A 12133-nucleotide genomic window follows, 5' to 3' on the forward strand; every position below is an offset into this window, starting at 1 on the left:
TCAGATATTCAATGCTATTCAGAAATTACAAAGCTCATTTTGTTTACTTTCAAAGGCCTAAAAAATTTAATTTTCACTAATGAAATTTATTCCATATGATTAATTTCCACAAATTTAAATTGTTTGTTTTTTGAGCGAACATCAACATAGACTTATATATACCATTAAAAAAATAAATGAATAGTACTAAAAAGTAATAGAAGTTTACATTACTTTGAAAAAAGTTGAATTATTATGTATATTAATCCGTAAAATATTTAAAAAAAGTTATTTAAGCAAAAATAAATTTTATTTTTTTCATTAAAGTTGAAAATATAATATTTGTGGAACATTTCATCATTTATTTTATATTTGAAGTTATTTTAAAATAAATAAAATAATTCTACATTAAAAACCCATAATATATCCTTATCATATCTAATTATTTATTCAAATCATGATTGAATATTTGTTTTAAAAATATAATAATTTTATTTGAATAATTTTACATTTGTTATACTTAAAACAAATTTTTGAAATAGATAATTAACATGCTAGTATTCCACAAATTTTTTAATAATTTTCATAAAAAATTTATTATTTTTATCGCAATTATTTTCATAAATACAAAGAAGGTTTGTTTTGTTTCATTTATTGGTTAGATTAATAATTTTTTATTATATTTTTTCGAATTTAATTACTTGCTTACTAATGAATAAATAGCTAATATCAAATTATACTCAAAAACTCAATGTGTTAGTGAGTTCTTAAAGTGTTAAAAGTTTAAGAGAAACAAGCGCTTCAACTGATAGGCAAAGGATAAAGACCAGCGGTAGATAAAATAAATAATAGCTCAAAATTTAATATGATGACATCGATTAATCTACTTAGAGTTATTAGCAAGCAATTAGCAAAGAGAGACCTCAGAGTGTGAATTAGAGGTAAAGAATTGTAATAGAGTCTCCTAACTCAAAATCAACAAAATCGACCCAATCAAAAGAAAATAATTTTTACATAAAGTGGAATTTGGTAGACTTGAAAGGGAACTAGTAGAATTCAAAACTATCATTAACATCGAAAAACACCTCCTAAAATATATTAATCAATCACAATATGTCTTCAATACATAGTAAAAGTAATAAATATGAAAAGCCTATTTAGAGAATTTTTTAACAAATCTAATAATCATAGATTGCTAATCAAAGCTACATTCAAAAAGGAGACTATCTAAATGAAGAATAATAAAAAGACTCATTTATTTTTATAAACGAAAGTAGCAATACAAAAGAAAATAAAATAAGTAAAAATGATTAATTATTGTCTAATAAATATTCATATGTTTTGTAAAATAGCTAATTATTTAAAAGGTAAGCACAAATAAAATAAACTTTACCTGTAAAATTTTAAAATTTGTATGAAATAAATGTAATTGATATCGAAGATATCAAATAATAATTTCCTGCCAATCAAAATGATATGCTTACTCTGAGTCACTAAACAATATAGAACAATTTTCCAACTTAAATTAATATTTTAAGTGATAAAAATCTATCTAGCGAAGTATAGTCAGCAGCTCAAAATTAAAAAAATGGCGAATAATTTAATATCAAAAAGACCGACATTTCAAATTAAGGTAAAAGTCTTTTCTAAAGACATAATTAATAAATTATGTAAGGAAGTAACCACATTTAAACACAATAAAATGTTAAATCTGAATAACAAAAACTAATAAATCATACTTAAGATAATAATAACTCAAGTATTATTATAAATAGCGAATAATTCATTGACAAGCTTAGCGATAAATCAAATAAAACAAATTATTTGCTACATCACCAACTTTCTTTGAGGAATTTGAATGATGGGGAATCTCCTACAAAAAGAAATTAAGAAAAGAGAAGATAAACATTTTAACCAAATATCAAATCTGTTCATTAAAACTAAGAAGCTTTATATCAGAAATCAGAATGTCTTTCTTTACATCAAAATCCACTTATTTAATAGGAACAAACTAAATAAAATTAAGTGATCAGCTAATAAAATACTGTAACCAGCCAAAATTAACAAAATGTTCCAATTAAATAAGATTATAATAATTGTGGGTATGATGATTTAGCATTGCCTAAATACTAATAAGCTAGACAAAAATTAGAATTCTGTTTATTAGATATCATAGAAAAATTAGAGAAAGAAGTTGTGCATGAATTAGATAACAATCAATTCTAAAAAAAGTACTTCATTAAAATATCGGAAATTTTGAATGAGAGAGTTTCTAGTATTTTAATAAGAATGAATGAGATGCTTGGAGAGGGAAATAACATAAACTAGTTTGTTTAGTACTTAAACTCATTCTTCAATTACATATTTACTCTAGCAACAGAACAAATGGATATATGTGTTAAAAAAAAAGTTGAAGAAGAGTGCTAAAATTATATAGAGGAAATTTCCTTTCTAAAAAAAAGTATTAACAATAAAATAAATAACTAAATTGTTTCAGACCGTAAAATTTAGAAACTTGAAGAAGAAATAAACCATTTGAAAAATGCATTAAACGATGAAAAAAACAGATTGCAATTATAAGTAAATATGTTGGAAGAAAGAATTGAAGAAATGACTGATTTAGATAAAGCTTAAGAGAAATATGATGAAATGAGAGGGAAAATCTAAGAGATGCAGATGTTTATAAAGAGTTTATAACAAGATAATAGATCAACCAAATAAACACTAGAAGACAACTTATGTTCTTTAGGACATTCTCTAATGGTGAGAGCTAAGGATTCAATTGAATATCAAGAGACCATTAGATAGTAACAATCAAATTTATTAATTTCTTAAAAAATCACATTTAATTCAGGCTATTAATTTTTAATTGTAATTTAATAAGGTAATTTAATTTTTTCAGGATTAAAGATCAAACTTTACATTCTATTCTTAACGACCATCCATTCCTTTCAGCTTTCGTATATAATAGAACCATGTAAATATTTCGAATTTGGCTTAATCAAAAATTTTTTGATAAATTACCCACCCAATAATCACTCATTTTATTTATCATTTTTAATGGTTTTTTAAATTGATTAAAAAAAAGATTCAAGATTTCTACTTATAGCAAAATTATTCATACTTACAATTTCAATTTTCCTAAAATCATAAAAGTGGAGAAATTTATTTAAATATTTATTTTTTTATGTTTTTTAATATTAGCTAATCTACAAATATAGAGATTACAGAAGAGTATATGCTGCACAGATTGAAATTGTTCTTTAAGAACTTAAAAACTGAAGATTTGTTTGATAAAAATGCAGCTGAAGCCTTCATGGAGTATATACTTAGTGTTTCAAAAATATAATATGAGGCATTCTAAGAGATTGAATAAATAATTCGCTATATATTGTAAATAGAGGAGAAGCCTTTATCAATCTTTTTTTAGAAATTATTCGGAATTGCTGGCTTTTAAATGCCATCTTAATTAGCTTTAAATGAAATTTTATGTAAAATTTATCCAAAGTTATTTTAAAAGCACTTTATGCTTTAAAAAAGAAATTCATCTTATTTTTCCCAAATTATTTTTATTTGAAATAAATATATTTTTATATGTATATAAAGAAATTAATAAAGAATTAAATTAAACGCACATTAATGACCTGGAAGACTTTGTTAGTTATAATTAAGAAGTAGATCTGATGATTTCAGCAATAGTTTCGAATTAAAATGTAGCAATAGACTATAGAAATTATTTTAATAATAATTAAAAATAATAAAAGTGCTAATTGCTTAGCCACTTGCTGCAGTCTATTACAGTGTAAGAAGAAATAGAGAAAAACGACTAAATATATAATTAATTAACTGTGTCTTCAAGTGAAACAATATAAACATTCGAAACTAAACTCAGTTTTAAATATATAAAAGAACTAGCCTCAAATTTGAAGATCAAACCATTCACTCTTCTCAATTATATAATTTAAACATATGATAGATACTCTAAAGAAAGAAAAAAAGACTAAAACACTAAATAAACAACCTTTCAGCTAAATAGTAATTTTATACCAAAAGTAAGACTTTTCCTTATGATTTCTGTGTTTATCAATATTTTTTGTTAAAATAAATATTTAATGTTATGCTTTAAACCTAAAAAAAAAAAATTTTATTTTAATTAAGGTTATGTGTGACTGCTATAAAAACTTGAAAAAGTTTTAGTTGATGTATTATGTAGATTCAGATAAAATTTCAAAACTAAGCTAACAGCACTTGAGCTAATCTAAATCTCCAAGTACATTAATTTATATTGATAGTATCTTAGAAGAAGAATAAAATTTATAGGATATGAGGAGATAATCTCCATAAAAGGTGTTATAAGCTAAAAAAAGATAAGTAGAAAGGAAAAAAACACTAATAAGCAATATGAAAAAAATTAAAAATAGTCTTATGCTAATAAACGTAGCAAGTAATTAAAAGGGAAAAGGAAATTTATTGAAAGTAGGTTAAAGCCCAAGCTAAAATTAATTGGATTCTTCTTTGAGCAGTAGATAATCATAACACCAATAATCTCCTAAGTCAATTAAGAAATGAAATTAAAGAATTAATTTCACAAAATAAATGAATTAAAAATTTAAAATGAATATGTTAATTTATTTATTTATTTTTTTGATCATTTAAAAATATGAATTAAAATTTAAATGCTAATTATTTATTTACTTTATTCAACAAAAATTGAAATGATATTTCTTTATTTATTTATTTGTTTGTTTTTTTTATTTTTAAATATTTTTAAAAAACAAATTAATAACATAACTTGAAAACTTTGCTAATTGTTTATTTTAGATATATTAATTTGAAAACAAAAAAAATTTCAATTAACTTTTAAAAATTATTTAAAAAGCACTTTTATCTTTATTATAAATAACAGCATAATATGGAATAAACTTCATAAAATTAAGTTATAGCCGAAGATTAACTCAATCCAGTTGAAACAGAAAAATTAAAGAACTCAAAAAATATTTAAACATTTTTAAAATGGTGTCATGATAATAAAGTTTTAATGCATAAAGTATTTTTTAACTTATATCATGGATGGTAGTTTAAAATTTTTTATAACAAATTAGGGTATTGGAGTTCCTGCAGCCTTTGGGCCTTTAGGTATACCTGGTGTAGTTGCTTTAGAAGATATACCAGCGAACACTGTAAAATTAGGATTTTTAAATGAATTAGAAAGCAATTTAAAAATTTTAATAGGTTATTGCTGCGATACCTGATAAAGTAATGATATCTCAATATCATATTAAAAATGGAGAATTGAAAGAAATGCTATTAGCAGAGAAAAATGCTCATTTATTTAATGAAAAGAAGGCTGGAGATGCTGAATTTAATATTCTTACTTCCTTCTTAATTTATGAAAAGCTTAAGGATGGAAAATCATTTTATTAGCCATATTTTGATACAATTGAGCGCTCTTATACTTTGTATGATTGGGAAGAAAAAGATATTAAGGAAACCGAATGTCCAGAGTTAATTGATGAAGTAAATAAAATTAATTTTTATATGTGTGATACAATCAATAAATAAATTGAATTTGATTTCATTTGCTTGGTTTTAATTATTTATATCGATCAATCAATAAATAAATAGTTTAAGCATTATAAAGAAGATGTTGAAGTAACTTGGATTTAGCTTAAGAAATGTCTTGTGTAGTATCCATAGTTTTACGATCAAGAAAAATTGACTAGAGAATTATTTTTTTGGTGCTATGAATTAGTAATGACTAGAGTATTCGGACATTTTCTTCCACATACTTGCTTAGTTCCTTTTGGAGATTTATTCAATCATGGAAATCACTCAGCCACTCATTACATTGTTAACAAATTGTTTGAGGCTGAAGAATCTATATCTCATCCCAAATATAAAATTAAAAAAAATAAAATAGATCTAAGCGTATTTGATACCAATAACAGTGGTAAATTTTAAGCATAGAATAATGATTTTCACTATCGTTGTTCAAGGTATCGCTTTGTTAAAGATCATTATAAAGTTCTCTGCCCAGAATTAAAAAGTATAGTAGAAAATAAAAGTAAATTCATCGAAGATGATATCCTTAGGAGAATGGTATATGAAATTAATACAAAGGAATTATTTGCAAATGTGTAGGTCGATATTTGGGATTTGAAATTTTTTACTACTTCAGCTACTGAAGATAATGACACAGATGAAGAATAAACAGAAGGAAGAAAGAAAGAATATGATAATTTGTTTCACAAAGAACTCAAAATTGTTGAAAATAATTAAAAGAAAGGTAAAAGGAAAGTAGAAACTCTGAACATTCATTAAAGCAAAAATTAAAGTCTGTCTGAGTCAAGCACAGCTTAAAACTCTTCAAAAGGTACCACTGCTTTTGAGTAAATTTTAAATCGTACAAAAAAAAGCGAAGAAAGTGAAAATTCATCTGATTCTGAGTTTTAAGAAAATGATTACGAAAGTGGTGATGACTCAAGCTACGAAGATAGTGAAGAGGAGGAGGACGAGGATAAAGAAGAAGTAAAAGAAGATAAAAATGAAAATTAAAATATTAGTGAAGATAATACTAATACTTAAAAAGAAGGAGAGGTTATTGCTGATAAAAATGAAATAACAAATGATAAATTTAGCAAAACATAAGTCGAAGATATTAAAGTTGTAAAAAAGTAAAAGCAGCCAAAAGATAGTAAATTTAAAATAGATCATACTGAATATGAATATAATTTAGACTCTGTAAGTACTCTTAGTGATGATACTGAATTTGATTGGTATGAATCATAAACTGAAAATACTTATTTTGCTGTCACAACTGAATAACCGTATTATTTACTTTTTTAGTATGTGGTTATATTTCAAAATGTTAATTTTTAGTTATAAAAAGGGAGAATAAATTTATCTTTGTTATGGAAGAAGGACCAACAAATTTTTACTGCAATGGTATGGATTCGCTTTTTAGAATAACTTGTTTGATAGCTTTGGCTTTAGAGTAAAATTTTAGTTTTTGAAGTCTTACACCAAACTAATTTACTTTTTTTATTTAGATGTGGATTTAACCTGAGCCTAGTCCTCTTGAAATTCCTGGAATATTCAATTAGATCATATTTAGAAAATTCATATCCGAAGATGATTGGAAAAATGGATTTGTTATGAATAATAACATAAAAATCAATACAAAAGATTTAACAAAGGAGTTTAGATTGAAAAGAGGTCACCTGTGTGAAGGTAGATAAAAATAAAAATTTAATTTTTAGACAATAAATAATCATTTTTTAATTTAATTTAAAAAGAATTTATTATTTATTTAAGAATATATCTATCAAGCCATTATCATGGTAAAGATCAATCAAAAATATTGTTTACTCTACCTCAAAGCTTTGGATTTGAAAAGTTTGTATTTGATTTTGCCCTGAAAGTTTTATAATTTATGAGAGACCAGTAAATATTTATAAAAAAATTATTAACAATTTCAACTGATTTATTTAATTAAAAGATACAAAACATCTAATGAATAAGATGAAGCTCTACTTAAAGATTATAATATAACATACAAATAAAGATTTGCCATTGTTTTAAGACTAGATCATAAAAAAATACTTGATGAATAAATATAAATAATTAACTCTATTTACAAGATTCTATGTGTTTTAGAATCAAAAGATTTTTAATAAAAAAGTAGGCTTTTAGAATCTTAATTATTATAGTAACAAAATTAAGACAATAAGGAAAACTAAGAAATTCATGCAACTACAGATTAATTAAGTCAAAGTGAAAAAAATTAAAGTAATGCTTCTGTAATGAAGGAAATAATTGTTACAGATGAAGACATTAGTTTTAAGAAAGTTTATACAGATAATATAGAACAATTTTAAAATAATTGTGATTTAGTAATTGAAAGACACAAAATTAAAAAATATCTAGAAAAATTATACCTAGGAATATACAAGAAATATATTTTATGAATTTATTTAAATTATTATAAATCCTTATTTAAAAGATTAAAGATATTATTAATTATATTTTATATTTATTTTTTTTAATTAATATTTATTCTTTCTCTTAAGTTTTTTACCAATTCATTAAATTAGATTTCTAATTAAAAAAATTTTAATTTATTTAAAATATTTGCATAATAATACTGTAATCTCCCATAAAAAAACTAACCTTTAAATAAATCAACTAAATAAAATAAATAATCTCAATGGCATATTGCTATATCATAAACTTATCTAGATTTCACTGTAATTTTGAAGACTTATATTAGCAATCTTTTTATAAATATAGTAGGTGTTATTTATATATCGATTTCTGTTTTGCTTATTTATTTTATTAATTTAATGTTACAAAAACTTTATGAATTTTATTATTGCATGTTAATAAATTTATAAATCCTTGCTAATATATTGTAAATTTGATCTTGCATACTTAAAAAGAAATTAATCAGAGGTTTTATTTTTTTAAATATAAAAATAAAATGATTTTTTAATTAGTTACTTTTGAAATTGTTACTCTCTTCAATTTTTTATTTAAAATTTTAATTGTTTCTCAAAATTCAGAAATAGTCTTAATACTTTTCCAGTAGAGTTATCCATAATTGAAGGATTTTATTGTTAACTCAAGTTATAAAATGAACTTTTAATAGATATTTTTTTACAAAAATATGTTACTGTACTAGTCAGAATACAAAATTTGATACAAAAGCTATGATAGGCGCAGCAATCAAATATAGCTGTATTTAATTGAATTAAATTATTAAATTTATAAATATACATGAAATAAATTGTAAAATAATTAGATATTATAAAGCCTTAATTAATGTGGTAAATTAGCTATACTTTATGTTTTCAGTAATTAAATGATGATGGATGACTGATTCAAGGGGATTATTGATTTACATAATAATCAATTTTTAAATTTAGCAAGATACTATTAAAAAAATAACAATAATAAATCTAATTGATTTGCTTGTTTTTGTGAATGAATATAGTGAATTATTTTAGTAATTTAAGTAAAAGACTAGAATAATAAATTATATTTTTCTTTAGTATTATACTTCTTATTAAATACAAGTTAACTTAAAAATTTCTATGAGCACTTTTAAAAGGTACCCACAAGTGCCTTCTCTGAAAAAAGAAATTCGGCTTCTTAAATCTCCAAATTAAAAACTTACTGGTAAAATTTGATTTGTAATGGATAACTACCTATTAAAATATATATTTCGATTAACATTAAAAAAAAGCAGAAAGTCAGCAGCAAGCTTCTTCAAGCATAATATTGACAGGAAATACATAATATGAATCTAAAAGAACAGTAGACTCAGCAAAGCTAACCAATAAAATAGAATGTATATTTCTTATTTCTACAATGCCTACTAAATTTTAAAATAATTAAAAAATTTGATTTGTAAAATTTATTATTGTTGTAAATAATGTAGAGTCTTGCTTTTGCAATGTTTAATAAAACAGTAAATCCAATAATAATGCAGTATTAGGCTTTAATCCCTTTTTGACTGGTGATAAAAATAACTATTCAAATTACTGTTCTTGCGATGGATCACCTTTCCACTATTAAACATGTAGGAAATCATTGATAGTAGAGAATTAGAAAAATCAATATCCTACTAATTTTTAATGTCATTCAAGGGAAGCTAGTTCTCATATATCTTAAGCTTCGCATTTAAACTTGAGTAAATATATGTATGATAGTTAAATTGTCAATAGTGATGACGAACATGTATAAGCTTAAACTCCAAACCTTCCTAGCTTGGAAGGATAATTTATCTTGTCGCCTAGTATTTTTAATGGACATATTTTAGAAAAAAATAATAAAGAAATAATTTAAAATTTGAATGAACCTTCTTTATAAAATAATAATTACAGAGAAAACTAGTTTAAGCAGTAATCTTTTTTTATAAACTAAGACAAAAATCAGATAAGTTCATAATAGAATAATTCATTTTCAAATTAGTCTTCTTAAAATGCTAAAATTAACAAACATGTTTAGGTAAAAAGTCCTCTCAGTTATTCTAATTTAATAAAATCTTTAGCCAAGTATACAAAAATCGAAAATGATTTATTAGAAGAAACTATGATTTTAGAAAAGTAGATTTAAGACTCTCAAGAAAAAATAAGTTAGCTTATTTCTAATTCTAATAGAGATAATTCTAAAGAGTAGTTTGCTAAAAATGAAACAAATTTCAATAGTAAAAATCAAAATATTTCAAAAGCAAAAGCCCAACTCTCAAATATCTTTAATCAGAACCAGTAAAAGAAGCAATTTTAGAATTTATAAAAAGGAAGTTTATGTAATACTAAACAGGAAGATAATTTATCTTCTTCATAAAATTTATAAAGTGCTAAAGAAAAGCTAGGAAAAGATTCTTTTTTGAGATGCTCAATTTCAAAATAATAAAACACATCGCCTTAGATTGAAAAAAACTTTTAAAAGTTTTCTTAACTATTTAAAACTAACATTAATACAAGAAGTTAAAAGAATAAATTTTATGATAACATAACAAAGCTAAGGCAATTTTAAAAGGAAATTTTAAAAACAGAAGAATCATTTTAAAATTTGAATAGCAACAATTAGTTTTCTTCTCAACAAGATCTTTCTTTTAGCTGTAATACAAATGTGTTGGAGGATTCTTAACTGCTATCATTTGTAAGAAAAACAACTCCTCAAAAAAGTGTATAGATTATGAAAAAGACTTAAAAAACATTCAGAGCTAAAAAATGTGAATAAAAAAGTTTACCATAACCATAAGTTCCAATAAACTCTAGCTTTTCTAACATAGCTTCAAGTACGCCTAAATCTAGTTTTATTTAAAAAAATATAATCTAAACACACAATTCTTTAGAAAGAAGCTCAGATCTAAAAAATTAGACAACAATAATGAGATTTTCTAATGAGTAGTTTCCTTTATAAGTTTTTCAAACTGAGAGACTTTAAAAATCATGCTCAAACAAGTCAGTAGAAAAAATGGAAATTGAGAAATTTTAAAATTACTTTGTAAAAAGCCATAATTAGCAAATTAATTTCTAAAATTAAAATGAATAGTATTATAACCAAAATTGTGAACAATTAAGTTCTACATTATAAAAAAAGAATAAGTAATAGATTAATGTTTTATCATAAAATTAGTAACAAGAAGCTAAGTCTAATAAAAAGCTAGAAATTTTGAATCTACTTTCGAAAATAAATAGTAAAAAATAATCTGGATTAGCTTAAAAATAAAACAAGAGCTATACAACGTTTAAAAAAGCTGAAACTTCAACACCAACTCACAACCTAAATGTGAAAATCAATTTTAATTCAATAAAAAATTTTAGCTATTCTTAATTTATGAATGAAAGTGCAAGAAAAAGCTCTCCACAAAGTTTCAATAGTTAAAACTAATAAAAAATCCATAATTTACCATAAAAAGAAGGCCCAAATAATTAGAATAATTTCACTTAAAATCATCAAAACAAAAAATGCACCAATAAGAACACTTTAGCTGAAAATCTAAAAATTCTATTGTAAGGAACTGAACCTAAAAGTATGTTGAATAAGTCTAATTAATAGCAAATAAGCAATACAAATAGAAGTAATAACAGTAATATCAATAATAGCAATTAAAATATTTCTATGAGAAACCTTTTGCAGCACTTATTTAGTAAAACACATAAAACTGAAACAACAAAAAAATGATTATTAATCTATTTAGCTAACCTAACAAAATAACTGCTAAAAATTTTAAAGCAGCACATAGCCTTTGGATTAAACATAAAAAAAATAATTTTGAGATCAAAAAGCAAACCTTTTTATAAAGGTAATATAATTTTATATACTTGCTTGCTTATTTTATAAATTACCACTAAAATAAATAAAAAAACTCCAATATATCAATTATCTAATATATTTTTTATATTCAAGATAATTTATTTAGATAAAATAAATAAAGTAAATTCTTCGTATATATATTAACCTATATATTTTACTATACACATCTATTATTAATATATATGAAAATTTAACATATTTTTTTAATCTCAGATTATAATAACTTCGTTTTTGTGGAAAATATATTTATGATTGAAAGTATAACGCTATTAGATTGATAATAAATTTTTTTGATCTATATTTGTGATTATGATTATTATCTTCTTCG

General features: G+C 23.0%; 3 protein-coding genes across 3 annotated transcripts; all 3 read left to right on the plus strand. All coding sequences in view use genetic code 6, as the record gives it.

Annotated features, from left to right (window-relative positions):
• Nucleotides 1-606: 606 nt before the first annotated feature.
• TTHERM_00313420 (SET domain protein) lies at nt 607-4548 on the plus strand (the record flags this gene model as incomplete). The annotated part of the gene is made up of 5 exons (XM_001033523.3): nt 607-2786; nt 2864-2956; nt 3184-3470; nt 3586-4031; nt 4138-4548. Exons 1-5 carry the CDS (start codon nt 691-693, stop codon nt 4546-4548), a joined length of 3333 nt encoding a protein of 1110 aa, XP_001033523.2. The 5' UTR covers nt 607-690.
• Nucleotides 4549-4891: 343 nt separating this feature from the next.
• On the plus strand, nt 4892-7946 carry TTHERM_000313429 (SET domain protein; the record flags this gene model as incomplete). Its single annotated transcript, XM_012799745.1, has 8 exons — nt 4892-5026; nt 5082-5159; nt 5212-5496; nt 5605-6806; nt 6859-6973; nt 7029-7209; nt 7275-7422; nt 7478-7946. 8 exons carry the CDS (start codon nt 4892-4894, stop codon nt 7944-7946), a joined length of 2613 nt encoding a protein of 870 aa, XP_012655199.1.
• A 981-nt stretch (nt 7947-8927) lies between these two features.
• Nucleotides 8928-11673, plus strand: TTHERM_00313430 (hypothetical protein; the record flags this gene model as incomplete). The annotated part of the gene is made up of 3 exons (XM_001033524.2): nt 8928-9156; nt 9224-9328; nt 9419-11673. Exons 1-3 carry the CDS (start codon nt 9072-9074, stop codon nt 11671-11673), a joined length of 2445 nt encoding a protein of 814 aa, XP_001033524.2. The 5' UTR covers nt 8928-9071.
• Between the last annotated feature and the right edge of the window lie 460 nt (nt 11674-12133).

The sequence above is a fragment of the Tetrahymena thermophila genome (assembly GCF_000189635.1).
Source record: "Tetrahymena thermophila SB210 genomic scaffold scf_8254431, whole genome shotgun sequence".
NCBI classification, from domain to species: Eukaryota; Ciliophora; class Oligohymenophorea; order Hymenostomatida; family Tetrahymenidae; genus Tetrahymena; species Tetrahymena thermophila.